The sequence below is a fragment of the Octopus sinensis genome, linkage group LG6 (genome assembly GCF_006345805.1).
Source record: "Octopus sinensis linkage group LG6, ASM634580v1, whole genome shotgun sequence".
Classification (NCBI taxonomy): domain Eukaryota; kingdom Metazoa; phylum Mollusca; class Cephalopoda; order Octopoda; family Octopodidae; genus Octopus; species Octopus sinensis.
In genome coordinates, this window is record NC_043002.1 from 111,588,415 (window position 1) to 111,612,816 (window position 24,402).

Sequence of the window (24,402 nt, forward strand, 5' to 3'; positions counted from 1 at the left end):
CAAGGTAGAAGACACTTGCTCAAGTGGGACTGAATCATCCGGAACCATGTGGTTAGGAAGCGAGCTTCTTACTGTACAGCCATGTCTACTCCTAAACAAATCTCTTTAATAATGACTAGCAGTAACGCCTGGCGTTGCTCGGGTTTGCAAGGGAAATAACTATATAAGCATTTTTAGAGAGTTATAGCCAAAAAATAGCAAAAAAAGGCATTAAAAATGAAAAAAAAATTATGGTAAATTTTTTTTTTAAATCGTTGACTCATCGTAGACATTTTTAGAGAGTTACTTCCCTTATATAATAGCGAAAAAATGCATTAAAATGGGAAAAATTGATGGTAATTTTTTTTTTAAATCGTAGACTCATCGTAGACGCGCGCTAATACCCTGAAGGGCTCGATATGAATCACGACTATAAGATACCCGGTTTTGGTTAAACTGCACCGCAAAATGTGGGAGTAGTTAGGAATCTAAATCGTAGGAGACAGACACACAACTTCACTTTTTTATATAAAGATTTCCATTATTTCGTTTGCTGTCTCTATAAAATAATTTATGACATACAAAACTAAAAAAAAAAAAATGATTATCTGCTGCTCAAAAGTTTCCCCAGTTATGTCAGAGAATTTGTTCTTCTTGTAGATACTCACCAATGCTCGCACCAAAAAATGCTCGCCTTCTCTGACTCAAAACCTTTTGTGCTCATCATCATCGTAATTAATAACAGCAACAACAAAAACGTTAACATCATTATTTTTAATGTTAATTAATACCGACAATGCCATCGTTGTTAGAAATAAGTCAATGCACATACACAGCAGAAAAGAATACTCAAGAGTTCTTGACCTTTAAACAACAGTTTATTATTTCTCTGGTAAAATGGTTCAAACGAAAACCACGAGCTTTATCTTTCGAAGGTTTCCATGGTTTTTCTTTTTTTCTCCGCAAAAATCGCGGTCTAATGGTGAGGTTAGTGAGAATTTACGATTTATCCGTCGGTGACGGAGCACGACCGGACTCACACCCCTTCTGAAAGTTCGAGTCATGCCAGACTTATACATGACTTTTGTCCAAATGGAGAGACACAATAGTGATAGACAGACAGAGAAAGAGAGGGAGAGAGAGAGAGAGAGAGAGAGAGGAGAGAGAGAGAGAGAGAGAGAGAGAGAGAATTCTCAGAAAACGTTTTGGGTAAGTTTCATCTTTTCAACACACACACAGACACACACACACACACACAGACACACACACAGACTCATTTTCACTTCTGTGTCGAATCTGAGGATGAGTATCAAATGAGGCACAATTTAGAAAAATATCAGAAAAGCGTCTCTCAACCTGTCTTCATTCATCTATACATATTTCAATATCTTTTAATACCACGTCGTTTTCAGGTGCCAGGTTATATTGTCCAATATATCATATTCATAGATGTTTTCACTACGTCATTTATTCGTTTGTTCTAAATTTCTCCTCGCGTAAACTTCTTAGAAAAATTTTCCTGACAAATTCATAAGTTCTGTACTACTTCATGTCTGGACCGGTTGTCGAATTGGATTTTCATAAATTCATAAAGTACTTTCATAAATTACCATAAAACTTATTTTCAATTTCTAGAAGTGTTGATAAATTTATTTCATCACCAATGAATTTTTGACCACCTTTTGTTATTCCTAGATGCTTCGATAATCAATGTTTTTTATAGATATTTTTCATGAATTTCCTTCTCTACATTGTTTTAATATATTTGTTATTTGGTTTGCAAAAATAATTTTCCTGTAGAAATATTTACATCTAAAGGAAAGAGTTCACGTTTTTAAAGAAAACTCATAAATTTGGATAATTTTGAATGTTTTGATATTTACCGATTATTCCATATTGATTTTAAGCGTGTTGTTAACACGTGCACAACCGATTTATAATAATTTTGTTTTTTACAAATTTTACATCTCAAGAGAAAATAAACTTTTCAATAAATAATTTTTACACGGATTTTCCCCTCCCTTGTTATATTACTAGAAAATGTCATAAGTAATTGAAAGAATGTTATCCTACTGAGACGGACTAACACCCGTTAGTTATAATGATTCGCGCAAGGAGACGTGGAATGTCATTTTATCGGTAGTTCCAAAAAATTGTTAGTCCAAGAATGTTGGTTTCAAATTTTGGCACAAGGCCAGCAAGGTTTTGGGGGATGGGAGAGGCTAAGTTGATTACATCGACCCCAGTGTTCAACTGGTTCTTATTTTATCGACCCCGAAAGGATAAAAGGCAAAGTCGACCTCGGCGGAATTTGAATTTAGAATGTAAAACCTGACGAAATGCCGCAAAGCATTTTGAACGGAGTTCTAACGATTCTGCCAGTTCACCGCCTTATGTTAGTCCAGGGATATTAAAATCAAAGTAGATTATTATTATTATAAGTTCCACTTGTTGTCACTTCTTTGTGTTGCTTTATGTAGGAAATGTAACCGTTTCATGTTGAAAGCAAATGTTTTTTTAAAGCTAGAATCAGCTTCTACCAAGTAATGCTAAATTTTTATGTCAATTGGAAAATACTTGAAATACACACACACACACACACACACACACACACACACACATACACACACACACACACACACACCACACACACACACACACACACACACACACACATTGTGTTCAGATAGAATGGTTATATCAACGTCGTTTTTTTATCTGTCATTTTTTTATTAGAAAGTTATGTCATTTTATCTTGATGAAGCAAATTCACTTTTATAGTTTTCTACCAGAAATTCAGTTAACATTTTTTTTTCTTACCTACAGAAAAAACTTGTTTATTTGTTTAGTTGAGGTGAATGATAGTGGAATGCGTTTACATCATTTTTTTTCTTCTTAAATTCATTCGACAACAATGTTTCAGTATGATAAATAGAGTTTATGATATACTACCTTTTGAATATTCTCCAAGTCTTTTTTGTTTTTTTACTTTATCAACATCATTATTTACACACCACAAAACATCATCATACGAAGACTGCTTCACTGATAGGCGTCGCCATTTTTATCTTCCCAGTCGCCGCTGCCATATTTTTTTGCTGGATTGTTTTTAATAACACTTCCGTTGCTTGATCTTACCGATCGTTTAAGATTGGCGCTTTCTCTGATATCGATCGTCATTGTCTTTTGACTCCATCGATTAGCTAGTGGTCCGCCGTACATCCCGTTCGAAGAACTATCAACAGATTTGCGTGGTCCTTTCTTCTTCTTCAGGGTTCCCATCTTTATGAGCTGGATCCATGCCATTTTTGCCTCAGGATTTAAAAGGCACCGGAACACGAAGATGAAGAATCCTTGTAGAGAATTCAAGATGCAAAACAAATAGTTGAAGACAAGTTTAATTTCATTTACAGCCAGAGGACCAAAGAGCCAGGTTACTCCCAGAAGAACCATTACAGTGAAGCATCCACGGACTTGGACCATTGTTACTGGAGAATTACATTGATTTTTATTTTTGAATTTAGGCTTCATTATAACTTTAGTAACCATTGCAAAAACCAGCGAGTTGATGGACAGTATAATGCATGCCGGTGCCAGAAGAGCTGCGTAGAATGCCGTTCTGTTGCCGTGCGAGAGGAAACAGCTGCAAAGAAATAGAAAGAGATGAGTAAATATGTTGTACAGACTGTTATGTGTAGTTTGGGTTCTAATGGGATAGACAACCAAATGAAAACCATTGTTATTGCTACGTGTTTATTTCTTATTCATGATACACGGACTCGACATTCAGCGTATTAATACATTATATACTTTACACACAGTTGTACTGTTCACTAACAAAATAGTGCCAAGAGTGGGGATGCAGCTTGGCACACGCAAACACATAGATATGAATGTGTAACACAGACGAAAGCCAATGTGTTAGTTAGTCATTCAGGAGAATACCAGGAAAATATCAAGAACTAGGACATTACAATTAAACACAATACGGAGGGTTTTACAATACAGCATCAAGTGCTGCGTGAGATAACGCATTTTGAACTAAGAGTGATCGGCCTTTTTTCAACTTGTAACGAACTTTTGTTTTGCTTGAAGCCTGACAAATAGAAATTGTCTTATGCAGCTTGATCAAATTAGCACTTCACGTGACTTTTAGACTTTATTTTCGCAGTGAAAATCTTTATATATAAAAGTGAGGTTGTGTGCTGTCTGTCTCCTACGATTTAGATTCCTAACTACTCCCACATTTTGCGGTGCAGTTTAACCAAAACCGGGTATCTTATAGTCGTGATTCATATGGAGCCATTCTGGGTATTAGCGCGCGTCTACGATGAGTCTACGATTTAAAAAAAAAATTACCATCAATTTTTCACATTTTTAATGCATTTTTGGCATATATAAGGGAAGTAACTCTCTAAAAATTTATTATTAAATCTCAGAACGTAAAAAGCTACATATGGTTAGCCATATTGAGATGGCTATTATACTTTACATCTCTAAAAATGCTTATATAGTTATTTCCCTTACAAACCCGAGCAACGCCGGGCGATACTGCTAGTCTTACATAAAAATCACTTCACGCGGCCTGCCAAATTCTACTTATCATGTGACTGTTTAACGCCATTTTTAACCAATCAATAATCAACTACTTCTTGCGCAATTTATTTTTGGCGCATCTATTCCCCCAGAAAGCAGCTCTTGCCAGGAGCTGATCTGATGTGTATAAAGATACGAGAGTATTTTATTACTAGACACTGTCGTAAACAAATACTTTTACAAAATACGCCATCACAACTTCTGCTTATTAAAAATTTCTTGTTTCATGGAATATTTTCTTTTAATGCATTTTTGGTTCTACAAACCGAACGTCATGAATATATGGTTTGCTGAATTCTATTGTTTAGATACTCTCTTTTACTCTTTTACTTGTTTCAGTCATTTGACTGCGGCCATGCTGGAGCACCGCCTTTAATCGAGCAACACGACCCCGGGACTTATTCTTTTGTAAGCCCAGTACTTATTCTATCGGTTTCTTTTGCCGAACCGCTAAGTAACGGGGACATAAACACACCAGCATCGGTTGTCAAGTAATGCTAGGGGGACAAACACACACAAACATATATATATAAATATTTACATATATACGACGGGCTTCTTTCAGTTTCCGTCTACCAAATCCAGTCACAAGGCATTGGTCGGCCCGAGGCTATAGTAGAAGACACTTGCCCAAGATGCCACGCAGTGGGACTGAACCCGGAACCATGTGGCTGGTTAACAAGCTACTTACCACACAGCAATGCCTGCGCATATATATATATATATATATATATATATATATATATGTACATATATACGACGGGCTTCTTTTCAGTTTCCGTCTACCAAATCCACTCACAAGGCTTTGGTCGGCCCGAGGCTATTGTAGAAGACACTTGCCCAAGGTTCCACGCAGTGGGACTGAACCCGGAACCATGTGGTTGGTTAGCAAGCTACTTACCACACAGCCACTCCTGCGCCTATGTTTTAAAATTTTTCACTGTTTTGCGTCTCCCTCTATTCACATTCTTGTTTGCTGTTCAGTATCAAGCACTTTGCTGACGACATCCTTTGTTGTGCTGTACGTTTATCTTGGCATGCTGTTCCTTCTTTTAACACGCACACATTTTTTAACAAGTTTAATTGTTCATAGGAAACGTTTATAACCATAGGTTATTCCCTTGGAACTGTGCTAGGAATTTTATTCATATCACTTTGACTTTCACTTTGACCGACCAGTCCGTCAGGCGTCCATTTGACACCGCTGGTCACAGCACGCTGTCCACTCCTCTCTGGATTGCGCCTTTCTCATCCACGTGATCCCAATTGTCCTCTTGAAATCGTCACTCCACCGTCGTGGAGGTCTTCCGGGTGGTCTTTTCCGCTCACGCGGGTACCACTCGACAACTGCGTGCGTCCACCGATTATCGGTGAGCTGGGCGACGTGTCCAGCCCATCTATACTTTATTCATACGAAATGTAAAACTATTCCATATTTAACTATTTCTATGTTGGAGTAAGTTTTATATAAGACAAAGGAGAGTAAAACTGCAATCAGTGAATGTCGTCATTCGAACCTGTGCATTTCTACATTTGGTGAATCGATTTTAAACAGGCGAACGTTGCTTTGAACGTGCGAGCTCCATGCAAACACAATTCATTTTAAATAAAGTTCATGATCCCAATTATTCGAACGACTGAAATATGGAAGCAGCGTGACAATATATGAGAAAAAATATTCACCAACACATGAAATATGATTAATCGACAGCAAATACTGAACACTATCCACTGTGTTGCCATTCACACTCCTCAAGATCAGTAGTCCATTACAGCAGCAAAGACCTGTCTCTGCGGGACGGAATCGCTCTTAGAATAAGTTTGAAATGGACTATTAATTCACAAAACGTAGCTCCATCTTAGAATTCCATGACTGCAACAAATGATGTCCACCGCGTTTAACTCCAAAAGAATAACCGTAAAGCAGTAAATGTTGCCAGTGCACTAATATTAATATTCGAATCACTAATTTGGATAGAACCCATACCAAATCCTATAGAATTTTGAAGAAATGATGAAAGTCAAAGTTAACGTTGAGTAGAATCTGAAATCAGAGCGTAAATGATGTAACTAAATAAAAGCAAGGCATTTTTGGCCGGCATTCTATCAATATTGTCATTTAAAGCTGCAGTAAATATCACACGTGGAGGCGCAATGGCCCAGTGGTTAGGGCAGCGGACTCGCGGTCGTAGGATCGCGGTTTCGATTCCCAGACCGGGCGTTGTGAGTGTTTATTGAGCGAAAACACCTAAAAGCTCCACGAGGCTCCGGCAGGGGATGGTGGTGATCCCTGCTGTACTCTTTAACCACAACTTTCTCTCACTCTTACTTCCTGTTTCTGTTGTACCTGTATTTCAAGGGGCCGGCCTTGTCACTCTCTGTGTCACGCTGAATATCCCCGAGAACTACGTTAAGGGTGCACGTGTCTGTGGAGTGCTCAGCCACTTACACGTTAATTTCACGAGCAGGCTGTTCCGTTGCTTCGGATCAACCGGAACCCTCATCGTCGTAACCGACGGAGTGCTTCCCAAAAAAAAAATATCACACACTTTTGTAGAGGAAACAATCGATTAAATCGATCTCCAGTATTTGGCTAATAAATATTTTATCAACACAAAAAAGGCGAGAAAGTATAAGGTGACCCACAATGTAGCTAAATGGCGCAAACATTTTCTCTTGTGTTCTAACTCTTCTGCTAATCTACTGGTGTTTAGTGCAATGATGATGATGATGATGCTGAGAACAGCAACAACAACAACACATCCACACGCACACACACACACACACACACACACACACACACACACACACACACACACACACACACACACATACACGCACACACACAGTCTGAACGTATAAACAATGACGATGAATGAAACCTATACACATGACCAGAACAATCTGGAATAGATAAAACGAATGAGGGATCTCATCTTACAGAAACTTATCTGGTATTGCTTCATATGATATGCATGTTATTATTACATGCTGATAAACCATTTCCGATAGACTGGTTTGCGGTCTTTTGGTCTGTCGATAAGATATATCTATCGATTTTTCTGGTGAGGAATAATTTATCAGTATTTTAGTTCAATAATGAAAGAAATATAATCCAGCACATACGTGAATATCTCCCCCCCTCCAAATCACACTCTCCTGTCTTAGATAAAGGTTTCACTGAACAATATAGGTCCTGATGTGTGTTTGTGTGTGGGTATGCATACTCTCTCTTTTACTCTTTTACTTGTTTCAGTCATTTTGACTGCGGCCATGCTGGAGCACCACCTTTAGTCGAGCAAATCGACCCCGGGACTTATTCTTTGTAAGCCCAGTACTTATTCTATCGGTGTCTTTTGCCGAACCGCTAAGTGACGGGGATGTAAACACACCAACATCGGTTGTCAAGCAATGCTAGGGGGACAAACACAGACACAGAAACACACACACGCATATATATATATACATATATACGACGGGCTTCTTTCAGTTTCCGTCTACCAAATCCACTCACAAGGCATTGGTCGGCCCGGGGCTATAGCAGAAGACACTTGCCCAAGATGCCACGCAGTGGGACTGAACCCGGAACCATGTGGTTGGTTACCACACAGCCACTCCTGCGCCTACGTATGTATGTATGTATGTATGTATGTATGTATGTATGTGTGTGTGTGTGTGTATGTGTGTGTGTGTGTGTACATGTATAGAAAGAGGGAGAGAGAGGATGCTATGGCTATCATTTAACTGAGTTGGTTACCCCTTCCAGCAGGCAGAGGGCCACACTGAGAGTTTCTTGTAGTAGTTGTAGTTGTAGCAATGGTGATGTAGTGTGTTTAGTTGTCTCTTTGCGCTTTTCCAATTCACGTCCGGCCTTTTTGAGTCCTCTTTTTGAGTCCTCTTTTTGAGTCCTCTTTTTGAGTATTACGAAATCCTAAGCGGTGGCATATTTAGCTCATGCCCTAAATCCGTCTTTTGATTAATATGTATTTCTTTACTACCCACAAGGGGCTAAACATAGAGGGGACAAACAAAGACAGACAAAGGGATGAAGTCGATTACATCGACCCCAGTGCGAAACTGGTACTTAATTTATCGACCCCGAAAGGATGAAAGGCAAAGTCGACCTCGGCGGAATTTGAACTCAGAATGTAAAGACAGACGAAATACGGCTACGCATTTCGCCCAGCGTGCTAACGTTTCTGCCAGCTCGCCGCCCTTAATCTTTTGATTAATAGAGTCTGCTTGATGAGGGCTGAGCTGGGAACTAATCATCAACAAGAACCAAACAAAGAAAGAAGACAAAAACTCACTATTCCGGCGGTGTCTTGTAATTCTTCAAGTCTACTGCAAGAGTTATGGCGACAATTAGAGCAGGGAAACCTAAAACAAAACAAATGAGTGAAGAAAACAAATAAATGAAAACAGAACAACAAAAGATTCGTTGTGGTTCCCATAAAATAAAATAAGAAAAAAAAGAAACGAAAATTAAAAGAAAAATCAGTTTCTATGACTCTCTCTCTCTCTTTGCCCTTTTACTTGTTTCAGTCATTTGACTGCGACCATGCTGGAGCACCGCCTTTAGTCGAGCAAATCGACCCCGGGACTTATTCTTTGTAAGCCCAGTACTTATTCTATCGGTCTCTTTTTGCCGAACCGCTAAGTGACGGGGACATAAACACACCAGCATCGGCTGTCAAGCAATGCTAGGGGGACAAACACACAAACACATACACATACATATATATATATATACCTATATACGACAGGCTTCTTTCAGTTTCCGTCTACCAAATCTACTCACAAGGCTTTGGTCGGCCCGAGGCTATAGTAGAAGACACTTGCCCAAGGTGCCACGCAGTGGGACTGAACCCGGAACCATGTGGTTGGTAAACAAGCTACTTACCACACAGCCACTCCTGCGCCTATTTAACTTTCATATTTTGTTTAGCTTTTGCTAATTTTGAAAGCAAAGGTATTGATTTGTAATGAACGCTTTTCTAGTCTGAAAAATGTTTACCAGATTAATCAAAACACTTGGATTTAACCAAGTCTATTGTTTACGTTACATTTTTGGATATGTTGTATTTCGTGTTCACTTGAATGTATAATTTTGGCAGAGGTAGATGACTGATTAACGAGAACACTGAGTGAATGTCAAATGATAGGGTAAATATTTATTTAACCAGCCACACTAGTGATATAAAAATAAAACCAGTTGCTTCATTAGATGGATAATCAGATATGTCAATGGATAATCAGTACAAATGGCGCCAAGAAACACGAAAAAGCTTGTCGCAGATTTGAGATTTAAAAAAAAAATTACTTTTTGAGTTTGGAGTTTGGAGGAAGGGGTTTTGAGCATGACTTTTGCAGACCCATCGTGATTGGTTAGCTGGATGTCATTAATGTTCCGTTTAAACAAGGGGTTCTCACCCAATGGTCCATATGATCCCTGGGGTTCATAAAAGATTTGTTGGGGGGTCCACGCATGCAAAATCGTAAATTAGGGATCCACAAATAGTATTTTAGAGGTTCATGAAAAATTTTGATTTAGATGTATTTATAGCAAGAAACAGCTGGGTTTGTTTCTCTAATTTGTCTAAGTTGAACTACGTAAAACGTTAATGAGTGAAAAGCAAAATAAAATAATAGCAACAACAACAACAATAATGATGATTATAATAATAATAATAATAATAGTAGGAGTAGCAGCAGTAATAGTAGTAGTAGTAGTAGTAGTAGTAGTAGTAGTAGTAGTAGTAGCAGCAGTAATAGTAGTAGTAATATTATTATTATTATTATTATTATTTATTATTATTATTATTATTATTATTATTATTATTATTAATAATAATAATAATAATAATAATAATAATAATAATAATTAACATTATTACGGCAAAAAGAAACATTCTTCAAACCGAAAAATCGTTCTCTATTTATTTTTGACTGCGCGGGTATACTAGTAATGTTATATGATGGATGAAGCAAGGATAATACTCACCCCAGGCGACAAACATTCGTTTTAACATGAAATGACTGTGGTATATGCTGAACACGGTGACAAGAAGCTGGTACATATTGAAGGCCTCTACACACATCCAGGCAAGTGTCGTTAACAGAAATAAATGTGAGAGTATGGTGAGAGTGAAACACAATGCCTCTGCTGACTCTTCTGTCTTCATGGAATCGACTTGGCTCGTTACAAGGAACACACTGTTCAGCAGTAACATCGACGTACACAAATTCAGCAGGATTTTACCGGAGTGGTCACCATGAAGACATCTAGGTAAGAAAAACGAAGATAATGACAATGATGGGGAAATTTGATTAGGATCATATTTATGGCGAAATCATCTTGATGTTATTAATAATGATATGACAGAATCGTTAACACGATGGGCAAAAAAGCTTGGCGGTATTTCGTTGGTATTTACGTTCTGAGTTCAAATTCCGCCGAGGTTGGCTTTGCCTTTAATTCTTTCAGGGGTCATCAAAATAAAAACCGGCTGAACACTGGGGTCGATCTAATCATTGCTGGCCTTGTGCCAAAATTTGAAACTAATAATGATATTGATAATAATAATAATAATAATACTAGTAATAATAATAATAACAACATTATTATTATTATTATTATTATTATTATTATTATTATTATTATTATTATTATTATGATGATGATGGTGATGATATTGAAGATCACGACGATGACTTAAATAATAATTGTAATTTCTCATCTAGGCACACATTTTTGAGTGGAAGAAACTTATATTCATATCGACACATACATACAATACATACATACATACATACATACATACATACATACATACATGATGGCTGCCCCCTCATTATCGAGTATTGGCATTGCACGAAGCTCAACTGTTATTGGTGCTGTGATCGAATGTGACTTGCTTTTTAAGGCTACAGCCAGCCATTCAGTTGAGACTCACAGCACTATCAACAATCATGAACAATATTATCATGCAATGCCTGTGCAAGAGGACTTTTTTTTAAAGTGAGGAAAGGCTGTGCACTGAATCAATCCCACTCACTAAGCAACAGCAGCCATAATCCGAAAAGAAGAACAAGTCGACATCATCGGTAACCACTGAGCCGCAGGTTTTATGTCGGAGTTATCCCAGTTACCTGAGTTACCTTCTCCTAGAACGATGCCCTAACAAAGGCTAGGAGTCCTTCACTCCCAATGGTTTAACTGCGCGATCGGGTATTCAATCCGATTATTTCTATGTCCTCATGCCTTAAGACATTTATTGGATGGCCGTTGACGGGTTTTGTTTTTCATCCCACAGGGTGTCCAATAAACACCCTCCTCACCAAGCAAGCTTGGTGGTGTTGCCAGTTTAGTCGCCGACGGCCCGACCATGCAGCAGGTTGTAGTGGGTTACATGTTACCAGTAGCACTCGAAAGTGACCTGACACAACATACATACATACATACATACATACTACATACATACATACATACATACATACATACATACATACATACATATATCTTTTGTTACCTGGAAGAATTTTAGTCGAAGAAATGGATCCTAGCACTTACTTTTTTTAAAGTGTGGTACTTCTTAGTCTATCAGTTTTTTTTCAGAACCGTTAAGTTACGGGGACACACCCACACCAGTTAAAAGCAGTGGTGAGGACACACAGACACAGACAGACAGACACACACACACGCACACACACACACACGCACGCACACACACACACACACACACACACACACACACACACACACACACACACACACACACACACACACACACACGATAGAGACAAAATAGAATCATCAAATAAAGTAACCAACCCGAAGAGACCATATGTGATAATGGTAAGAAGAATGCCAACAATGGAAATGATGCATCCAATGTAGGATATGTAGCTCAGAATTTTCTGGTGGATTTCAGACAGTTCACCTGGGGAAGTATTCTGAAGAAGAAAATCAAAAATCAAAATAAGTTTGTATGTATGTATGTATGTATGTATGTATGTATGTATGTATGTATGTATGTATGTGTATGTATGTATGTGTATGTATGTATGTATGCATGCATGTATGTATGTATGTATGTATGTGTTTGTGTATGTATGTATGTATGTATGTATGTATGTATGTATGTATGTATGTATGTGTTTGTGTATGTATGTATGTATGTATGTATTTGTGTATGCATATATGTATGTATGTATGTATGTATTTATTTATTTATGTACATATATATATATATTTTATCACGGCAAGAAACTCAAAAGAGGGCAGCTGTGTCGAACTCCGCCCTGAAACGGCTGTAATGGAATCACAGCACGTGACTTAGTTGCATTGGGATTGGGTTGAGTGTAAGAATGGCAAGAAGCCGGATTCTGATGATGTTGTCTCAGCTTGAGTTTTATCTGAAAACAATCTTCATAGCAAGAGTAAGTATGTGTATATTCAGATAACAAATGACAGCATTTGTTGTATGTATTTGTTTTATGATGAATAATTAACCTAAGCTATTTTTAGTTAACAAAATGTATGTAAGGTGTCTACGCTGAATGATAGATCCCGCAACTCGAGTACTTTGGCATGAGAGAGAGAGAGAGAGAGAGAGAGAGAGAGAGAGAGAGAGAGAGAGAGAGAGAGAGAGAGAGAGAGAGAGAGAGAGGGGGGGGAGGGAGAGAGAGAGAGACAAAGAGAGAGAGTCTAGTAAGAATCGAAATCATTGTTGCACACTTCCTGATCACGTGTTCTCATTAACTTGTTTAGAGCCAAAACATTTTCTACAACAAGGTTAAGTATACTACACACCTGTAGTTGTAGTGTGAAATCAGTCTGTCTTTGATCAAAGAATCAAACGGTGATCATTCCGTCTTTTTATTTAGATAGTGTATCTAGGGGTACGACATCGAATATTTCCTTAGTTTTTGTAATGTTTGGATTGAGATTTGACGGAAAATCGTTTATTACTTCTAGAAAGTAATGCGACCGTTTAGAGTTTTTTTAACGCTTATTACACATGTATAATAGCTGTCTACAGACGAGACACAGTAAAAATAGCAGGAAGAGGTGCAGACATAAGTGTGAGGTGTTAATAAGTTCGCTTTGCAGTCACATAGTCTCAGGTTCAATTCTATTGCTCTACATCTTTGAGCCACGGGCTGACCAAATGAGGGAAATTAGTAAACGGAAACTCTGTGAAAGTCCATCAAATATATATATATATATATATATATAATATATATATATATATAGTTGAAAAATATCGTTATAGGTATAAAAATACCATAAACAGTTATAGAAAATGGAGAAAAAGATGTTGAATCAAAATTAGATTTTATACAAAATAGGATTCAATACATACGCGCATATAAAATGACAACTATATAATAATATATACACTCCTATATAAAGCGACATTTTTTACATAAATTATTGACTGAGAAATGATGAGCTAACCCAGGCCAGAATCGAACCCACGTATCATCGCTAACACGGCTCCATGCGCATCCGATTGGCACAAATGCTCACCCATCAATTTCAGTCAAAATTTTATGAATATATATTTTAAACTGTCCAATACTACATATAACATTTGTTAACAAACCTAATCGGATGCGCATGGGGCCATGTTAGCGTTGATATGTGGGTTCGATTCTGGCCTGGGTTAGCTCATAATTTTTCAGTCAATTGTTTGTATAAAAAAATGTCGCTTTAAGTCGGTGGATATATATTATGATATATTATTATATAGTTATTATTGTACTAAGAGACTTCCATTGTCGCTCTGTCTATGTCTGGTTCTATGTTTGCCTTTGCTTTGTCATCATTTGAAAAAAACGATTTCTTTGTATATACTCAGTAATTTAGTTGCGCGACAAATAATTATCCTTACCCGATTTAAAAATAACTACCAAATACTGAGAACCTTCAATGCGGTTGAATTTTTTTTTTGTGAGAGAAGTATAAAACCAGCAGATTCACAAAATGCGGGTACAATACAATCTAGAAGAGCCATTTTTGTCGTAAGGTAGGAATTGAAGAATTTGGTGAGTATTAAGCTTGTTGGCTTGATATTTCTGTAGTTCCTGATCAGACCTGATCGAACAATCATATGCACGTGCATACTACATAGTCTAGATGGGGACAATAGCTCAGGTTTTTACACGTGCTGGCTAATTATATGTGGTGCGAAGTGACAGGCTCGATATGTCGAAGTAGAGTTCTTGTTTAGTCCTAGATGGAAGCACTCCGTCGGTTACGACGACGAGGGTTCTGGTTGATCCGAATCAACGGAACAGCCTGCTCGTGAAATTATCGTGTAAGTGGCTGAGCACTCCACAGACACGTATACCCTTAACGTAGTTCTCGGGTATATTCAGCGTGACACAGAGAGTGACAAGGCCGGCCCCTTGAAATACAGGTACAACAGAAACAGGAAGTAAGAGTGAGAGAAAGTTGTGGTGAAAGAGTACAGCGGGGATCACCACCATCCCCTGCCGGAGCCTCGTGGAGCTTTTAGGTGTTTTCGCTCAATAAACACTCACAACGCCCGGTCTGGGAATCGAAACCGCGATCCCATGACCGTGAGTCCACTGCCTTAACCACTGGGCCATTGCGCCTCCACTGTTTAGTCCTAAGCCAGCCCTCATTGATTTCAATGTATCCCTTGTAAAAACAATTAGATTTGACCCGAGGGAAATTTCGCTGCTTTTTCTAGACTCATCGAAGCAGAGTAAAAATGTGTATGTGTGGGTGTGTGCATGTATGTGTGTCTGTAAATATGCGCGTGCGTATGTGACTGTTCGTGCGTGTTTGTGCATGTATGTGTCTGTTTGTGTGTGCGCGTGCGTATGTGAATGTGTGCGTGCGTATGTGTGCATGCGTGTGTGTGTGTGTGTGCATGTGTGCATGTGTGTGTGTGTGTGTGTGTGTATGTGTGTGTGTGTGTGTGTGTGTGTGTGCTGTATTACCTGACATCAGTCTTTATCGAGCTCATCTACGATCAAAGGTATTTCTGCTATGATTATCCTATTCTTTCCCTCAGACATAGTGTAATATATAGTGACTGCACTATTCAATGTGTTTATTTGTTAAGGATGGTAGAATGTTGTTTGAGGGAAATTTAACAGCTATTTTCCTATATTTGAACGACTGATGCATTGTTTCAGACTTGTAAGCATGTGTTTATGGTTTGCCTGGCCTCTCCCCAAACTCTAGCATGTTTGTACTAATTGCACTTAAAAGGCTGTAATTCCACGAAAGCCAACAATTAATCTTCACGACTCTTCCAATAAATGTGGAAGCACTCTGTCGGTTACGACGACGAGGGTTCCGGTTGATCCGATCAACGGAACAGCCTGCTCGTGAAATTAACGTGTAAGTGGCTGAGCACTCCACAGACACGTGTACCCTTAACGTAGTTCTCGGGGATATTCAGCGTGACACAGAGGGTGACAAGGGCGGCCCTTTGAAATACAGGTACAACAGAAACAGGAAGTAAGAGTGAGAGAAAGTTGTGGTGAAAAAGTACAGCAGGGATCACCACCATCCCCTGCTGGAGCCTCGTGGAGCTTTAGGTGTTTTCGCTCAATAAACACTCACAACGCCCGGTCTGGGAATCGAAACCGCGATCCTACGACCGCGAGTGCGCTGCCCTAACCACTGGGCCATTGCGCCTCCACCTTCCAATAAATATTCGCCTGTTGACACTACCAATGTAGTTTCACAGCTTCTACGACATTAATTACAGTCAATTGAATCAATGCTATTTTTTTTTTAATCTTTCAGTTTTGCTTTCTTGAAAACTTTCCAAAAAACGTAATGTTAAGTGTATGATTGACACAACAGGTGCTAAAACTTCTTCAATCTTCCCTTTCTTACCAAATGATCACATTAACCGTCCTTCATCCACTTCTTATCTTCATCATCATTAGTTGCAGCAGCAGAAAATAAATACTATCGAGAGTTTCAAGTAGGAACTTAGACTAGGTGAGCGAAACATCAACAAATCGTTTGGATCAAAGCACATCCTTCCCCCATGTTAAAATCACCACCAGATCCCTGAGCGTCTTTAGCGGAGCAAAGATAATAATAATAATAATAATAATAATAATAATAATAATAATAATAACTGCTGGTACATATTGAAGGCCTCTACACACATCCAGGCAAGTGTCGTTAACAGAAATAAATGTGAGAGTATGGTGAGAGTGAAACACAGTGCCTCTGCTGACTCTTCTGTCTTCATGGAATCGACTTGGCTCGTTACAAGGAACACATTGTTCAGCAGTAACATCGACGTACACAAATTCAGCAGGATTTTACCGGAGTACACTCCTATATAAAGCGACATTTTTTACATAAATAATTGACTGAGAAGAAATCTTCCTTCTTCAGATTTCGGTTTCGAAAAATCTAAAAATGGTTGGTAGTGATACCCTTTCTTCTTTAGTTAAGCTACTATAAAAACAGCGACAGGATCTAATTTTTACATTCACAAAATATGCATTTTTTTAAAAGGAAGTAAAATATCTGGAAATCGGCTATAATAATATAGTCTTCCAGTCTCGTTGCAATGAAGGTACGATGTTATGGAAAAAAAAATTGGAGGAAAAAGTCACAGAAGTTTAAAAATAGGAAAAACCTCTGTATTTTTAGCCAATAGTGAGACAGGAATTTCCTTCGTTTAGCGGAGCGGTGTCAACTTTAAGGTTGTACCCTGTGAAATTTATAGTTTAGCGTCTGTGACATGATCTGTTCATTGTAGGTTTCTAAATAAACAGAAATACCTAATAAAATCAATACGTATCATCTTACTGTTTCTTTTGTCTCTTCATTGATTGTATGTTTTTATTATTTTTCTTAATTTGTTATATTAATATATTTGTCTGCATGTGTTTATTTTATTCGTATTTCAGTATTATGTATACCTGTCATGTATTTGTGTACATCATTAATATATAAGTGCATGTGGATGTATGTATTCATAAATAAGTTTATATGCATATTTATGCCTTCATGTACATGTGTGTGTGCACACGAACACACACACACACACACACACAACACACACCACACACACACCACACACAACCTACAGCTCCATGCACATGTTCATCCTACTATAGATATACACACATTACGCACTCACATCTAGCGATCATTCTCCTAAACAGAGATTTAGAAATTCATGGATGCACATCAATGCACAGATATAAAGAATGGTTTTAATAAGTAACAAGCCTAATGAAATTGAGTGTATAAAAAATAAGAATAGACTTACTAGAAGTACAGAAAAGCTTGTCAGGTGAGTTGATTCACACAAAGTGATGTTCGGGTCAATATATTTGGTAGTTAGTCCTTCAGTTGACCAAGTGCTATCTGTAACGAAAGTAAGGATATTAAATCAATATTTGATAGGGAATATTTCTCAATGTATATTGTTCATATATGGTTAGTTACCGGAATTGTTGACCAAGAACCCCTACCTGAACGCGTACATAAGTGAGTACATGCATATGCAGACACACACGTGCGTGCGTGCACACACACATGTGAGTGTGTGTGTGTATGTATATGTATATGTATATATTTATATACATACCTGCGTATACATGTAAACATATATAAATATCCCCCCCGTTTGTTGTCCATTTTAAACCCTGCACGACTTCTATACACACTGTCTTTTACTACCCGCCATGCTTCTTCACCAAACTTTTTGGCGCCCTCCGTTCTTCCCCTCTCTCTTCCCATCCTCCTTAATCCCTTCTTTCCTCCTTCTCTCTTGTCACTGATTCTGTCCCCTGCCTTCCACCCTCTTTGATTCCCTCTCTCTCTGTCTTCTCTTTCTCGCTCTCCTGCGACTGCTTCTTCTTACCATTCTGTTGGCCTTCGTATCTCGACCAACATGTGTCCCCGCTACCGAACGGTAATTATTTCTACGCCACTGCTATGTTGTTGTTTTGTCTCATTTGTCTAAGTCGTATGACAACCACCGTTATATATGTTTTGTTTTTTCATTACTGTTTTCAATTTCGTTTTCGTCTCTTGTATTCACATCCGTCTTGTGCGTTCACATTCCTGTCTTCTACCAAGAAATCTAATGCTTACAGCTTAGTTTTTTTTCTTGGGGCTGGCCGAGTTGGAGCAAATATCAGAATTGAACAGCCGAAATTTGCTATGATGATTCGGTGTCTGACTGAAGATTGAAGGCTTCGAATGATTTGTCTGTGTTCCGTGTTCGTCCCTTCCTGTATTTCACGTTCATTATATATAAAAACCTTCATTTATATAATATATATATATTATATATATATTATATATATATATATATATATATATAATATATATATATATATATATATATATATATAATAAAATTGAATAAGGGTAGAAATTGATATTAATCAATTAAAACCAATGGCATAGCATATTAAAAAAATCCGAAGATTAAAATATTTTTTACATACAAAATTTAAAGGACTGACCACTAGAAGTGGACAGTCAATATGCTAGATATAGACGTCAAAACCGCTATTTTCCACGAAGAAAAAATAGCGATTTTGACGTCTATATCTAGCATATTGACTGTCCACTTTTAGTGGTCAGTCCTTTAAATTTTATGCATGTATATATACATGTAGATGTAGGTACGTACATATATGTTTGTATGTATGCATATATTTTATTTATTACACTATTGTATGACTGAGCGCCCTCGCGTCGATTCGATTCGATTCGTTTCGGTTCGTTTCGTTTCTTCTTCTTCTCTAAGCTGGTTTATATATATATATATATATATCCTAATTGACGCACCAGGTAATTCTCGGAAAAGTGGGACTTACTCCTTGGTTCCATTCTTGTTTTTAGGAATTCCCAATAAGCTATGAATACCCAAATTGTGAAGTTAGTTATGTAATAACCATATTTGGAATTGCCTTGACCTCCCATAGGTGTCCAGGTCAAGTAATGCCTCATTGTAAATGGCGTTATTGAACGTGACAATTTCCACTGAGGTTTGCCTTTGAATCCTTTGTGGGATGTCCTCTGCCATGCTGGTTTTATGGATTGCCCGATGCTTGTGAGGTTCATGCAAGTCACATGTCATCAACATGATAGAAAATAGCTGGCGCAGTTGACTCAGTACTGTGCTGACTACTGTCTTCTCCAGTGTCTGGTCCCAGTGAGCATCGTCCTCCAGTGGTCCATGTTTGGCACAGGCTTCTCTGTAGGTCGCGCAGACTTCCCAATTGTGTCTTCGAAAGTCTGTGAATGATGTAGGACCTCTGACTGTGTAGCAGTAGATGCAGAAAGAAGTACTCCTGCTGATTAGGGTGCACAGTGTACACCCGCCCGATGGCCCTACTTCTGAAGACAGCATCTTTTTCCCAGCCCTCAATGCGTGTTCCTTGCTTGCGTCTGTTCCATCTATTGTGTGCCCAGGTACAGCACACGGGGACCTCCATATGCAACAGTACTCAGGCAAACAGATGACATTGGTATAATTTGACGAAAGCTCTCGAAGTGGTTTCTCATGGATTCAGAGCTACGTTTCGAGCATTGTCTTCTGTGAAATATACACGCTGGCCATTTTCAAGGTATACAGAGAGATTTTAAGAAGGTGTTCCTACTTATAAACAGGGTGTGACCTTTGTGCTGACAGTGCATTCGTCTAAAAGCAGAACAGTTCTTCATGTAGCACTATTCAATTGGCTGAAGTGACATGAAAGGCATCGTCATTCATGGTATATTCGTGAATAAGTCACTAACCGAAATAAGTCGATTTATTGTTTAGGAAAATACTATATACTTGTTTAAGGGTTGTACTGGATAAATTGCGAAAAACTCTAACAGTTCAAATACTAAGAAATAGCATGTTCAATTTGATTTATACCAAATAATATAAGGAAAATGAACAGATTATTTCCCTTGGCTGTTAAAATAAAATATATTAGTTATATATATGGATCCCTTCCAGGAGCCCTATTATAATTTTTTTCAGCAATCTAAGTATGCCATGAGATTTCCAGACATGAGTTCTACTCACATGTCAAGTTTCATCAAAATCGATAAAACGATGTAGGAGGAGTTAATCCACAGACAGAATTTCCCACATATGTAGTAAATTATTTTTATGAGTGTGGGAGCGTGCGTCAAGGTGCATTTGTGTATGTGTGTGTATAATTCGAAACATTCGGTTATTTGACATACACACATGCACTCAAGGAAACAACGCATCTCCCAGTGCTAAAATTAATCCTATAACCTTAGTATCATAAATGTAGAACGATGAAATGAGTGGTCAACACCGCATTGGTGGATATATAATTTCTTTATTTGTATCTTGAAGACCCAAAAGGCACGCAAAGCTATGCAATTGCCACAGAAGGGCCGCTGTTAAGCTCCCGTTTCAATAATAGCATGAGTGAGGAGTGTAAGGCAGGTCGTGTGTGAGCGTGTATATGTTAAATAAAATAAAATAACAAGGTCAAAGCAATTTGATATTCCTAGGACATTTATAAATAGAAAGGTGGTTTTACAGCTGTTTCAGGGAAATAAATGACATCTTATCTTCCGAGACGAATTAAAAGAGCTTCAACAGAAGGAATTAGTAGAGTTCATTTTTTTATAAGCAGTTATTCTGGAGAGGGAGAGATATACAAGAAATCTATATATATAAAAGTGAGGTTGTGTGCTGTCTGTCTCCTACGATTTAGATTCCTAACTACTCCCACATTTTGCGGTGCAGTTTAACCAAAACCGGGTATCTTATAGTCGTGATTCATATCGAGCCCTTCTGGGTATTAGCGCGCGTCTACGATGAGTCTACGATTTAAAAAAAAAATTACCATCATTTTTTCCCATTTTTAATGCATTTTTGGCATATATAAGGGAAGTAACTCTCTAAAAATGTATTATTAAATCTCAGAACGTAAAAAGCTACAGTAACACCCCCCTTTGTGGTTAGCCATATTGAGATGGCTACTATACTTTACATCTCTAAAAATGCTTATATAGTTATTTCCCTTACAAACCCGAGCAACGCCGGGTGATACTGCTAGTTAGATATAAAGCAGAAAGTATAAAAGGAAAATATGAGAATAAAAATACATGTTGGATGTCAAAGTTGCTGTTCCATTAGCCAAGAAATGTGTTGTGTAGAACAGGTAAAGAGGCTTCTTGTCCATGATGTGTAAAGTCCGATAAGAATTCATATTGTTGTTATTTCAAATGGATAGTGTGCGGATATCAATTCCATGTGTTGTTCTTTCATACTCATTTATACCACAAAATCCTTATGAATGAACAGAAACTTTAACATACAACATGTATTTTTATTCTCATATTTTCCTTTTACACTTTCTGCTTTATATCTAATTTCTTCCTCTCGAGAATAACTTTTTATAAAAAAATGAGGTCCACTAATTCCTTCTATTGAAGCTCTTTTAACTCGTCTCTGATGATGAGATATCATTTATTTTCCTGAAACAGCTGTAAGACCACCTTTCTATTCATAAATGTCCTAGGAATATCAAATTGCCTTAGCCTTGTTATTTTGTTTAACACGCGCGCACACACACACACACACACACGAGTTTGCCTTTTTATTTGAGCGGTTTACATATCAGCCGGGTTCAAATTCAGGTAAATGCAGTACAGGAGAGGGGAAGAAAAGACATGGAACATAAGTTTTACTTACTAAGAGTATTCCAGAACACACAAGTGTTGTTCTTTCCAGGCTGAAAATACAAAATAGAAAACAACGAGAAAAGATATTGATTTCTCATATTGGCATAAGACTAATTTTGTTTGGAGTAACTCATCAAATAACATGTTACTGGTTTCTATCATACCATCAACAATATTAGTTTAAATAATTTAATTAAAGGAAGAATCGTAGCTTCCATTAGCTGTTTGAACAACTTCCGAAAATTGTGAGAAATATGAAAGAAAGAATTGGGAAGAACCAGGAATCTGGTTCCAATGTTTGCAACAGATTAGACTTCATTAAAAATAATCAAGGATGAGGTGGGGGTTTTAATATGGACGCCAGATTAAGTCTTACCCCAAAGAAAAAGTACAGCCTGTCCGAGAGACTTCTGCGTAATTTCACGCAAGGTACCGTGCAGTAAGCTAGAACCTAGAACTATGTGAGTACAAAGAGTTCCTGACTACACGGCCATGGCGACTCCCATATAGGAACTAAACAAAATACTACGTGTCAGAAGTTAGGGAAATTATTCGAAAAAGTCTTGGCTCGGGAAATAATCTAAGAAGAGGAAATGGAATAAACTAAATTTACTTGAAGATTTGAAAAAACAGACAAAAATCTTGGTTCGTGATATGATGGAGACTAGAAATGATATAACTAATGATTATGGCAGAAAAATGAATTCTGCCTGGATCTGGCAACCAATAAAGATGTCATTCATATTCTAGCAAGATAACATTTTATATTCAAGTTCGGTGGGTTTTGCTGAGGATGGGTTCAAATATCTGCCCCGCTGTTTAAAGAAGGACGTAGAACAAAAATGTTTGAGAACCTCTGTAATAATAAGACCATCCTATTTTGTGAATACAAATTGTATGCTGTTTTACCTCAACATACTACACAAATACAGTAGTCTAGGCCTGGCCTCATGCAGCTATCCATTAACTCACTACACGAAGACAACACTCTAGGCTTGGTATCATGTTGTTAGCCCTCAACACACTACACGAAGGTAACACTCTAGCTCTTGTTAGTTCCCGGCTATCTCTCAGGACTTCTCAAGGGTTAGGAGATAATTTACTTGCTTGAAATACTGAGCAATGTACAAAAATCAACATCAGATGTAAGTTGGAACCAAGCTGAATATGAGACATCAACAGAGCTTTCAAAAGGACACACTGAAATTTTTTTCCGTTACTTTCTCCATGACTATAGGAGAACTTTGTACTCAACGTTCGCAACAAACAAAATACAAATAAAGTAGTAGTTTGTTCTGTTGCCGTTGCTGATCCTATGTTGAGCAGAAGTATGATTAAAATCATTCCAGACTTGACAATTCCATCTTTTTTCTCGTAATACATTATCTACCGTATTCTCTTTAAAAGTGGTATGGCGCTTGCTCTGTTTGGTACGATTACTGTGGATGAAATAGAATTGACTAAAACCACATCATGCATGCTTATATCCTGACTATGCTCTATTGCATTCGATACTAGAAGCTCTAGACTCAACCAACAGTGAAGCTATGCTTTATATTCTTTAGACTTATTCTATATATAAAGAGTGACACAAGTCGGCTTGGGCAAGCATTGAACATTTGAAATCAATAGTAAATTCTTACATAAATACAAATACAAATATTTCGGAAAATGAGCAAATTTGACCAGTAATGAATGTACTTACTTCAACATTCGACATCATGTAACTGACAGGAGTGGTAAGGTTCTTCAATTGTCTGTCTTTGATTTTTACATAAATTACTTTCTGTTTGTCCAGATAATCCAGTTGAGCTTGATTTTCAACCATGAAAAATTTTGCATTGTTGTAAGCGATCAATTGTACACGTTCATTGGTTATTTTAGTGACATTGTCCGTTGGTTGAAGGACTGACAGGGGGATTCTGAACTTTAACATGTTCTGGAAATGAAAAATGTATTATTGAATTAAGAAAAATAAATACGCTTTGTTAACTTGAAGTTTGATTATATTGTGCGAGTGCATGTATTTACACACACGCACACACATACAAACACAAGCACGCGCACGCGCGCACACACACACGCGCACGAACGCACGCACATCTTGCTGTGTTTGCGTTCACATAAAT

General features: G+C 37.8%; 1 protein-coding gene across 1 annotated transcript in view; it reads right to left on the reverse strand.

Moving 5' to 3' along the window:
- Nucleotides 1-835: 835 nt before the first annotated feature.
- Nucleotides 836-24,402, reverse strand: part of LOC115213121 (adhesion G-protein coupled receptor G6) — a 33,484-nt gene continuing 9,917 nt past the window's right edge. The window contains exons 6-12 of the mRNA XM_029782049.2: nucleotides 23,979-24,212; nucleotides 22,284-22,323; nucleotides 17,865-17,962; nucleotides 12,410-12,531; nucleotides 10,580-10,860; nucleotides 8,886-8,955; nucleotides 836-3,622 (exon numbers count right to left, since the gene is read on the reverse strand). Of these exons, the coding sequence (XP_029637909.2) occupies nucleotides 3,022-3,622; nucleotides 8,886-8,955; nucleotides 10,580-10,860; nucleotides 12,410-12,531; nucleotides 17,865-17,962; nucleotides 22,284-22,323; nucleotides 23,979-24,212 (1,446 nt within the window). The 3' untranslated portion in view covers nucleotides 836-3,021. The remainder of the gene's footprint in view (nucleotides 3,623-8,885; nucleotides 8,956-10,579; nucleotides 10,861-12,409; nucleotides 12,532-17,864; nucleotides 17,963-22,283; nucleotides 22,324-23,978; nucleotides 24,213-24,402) is intronic.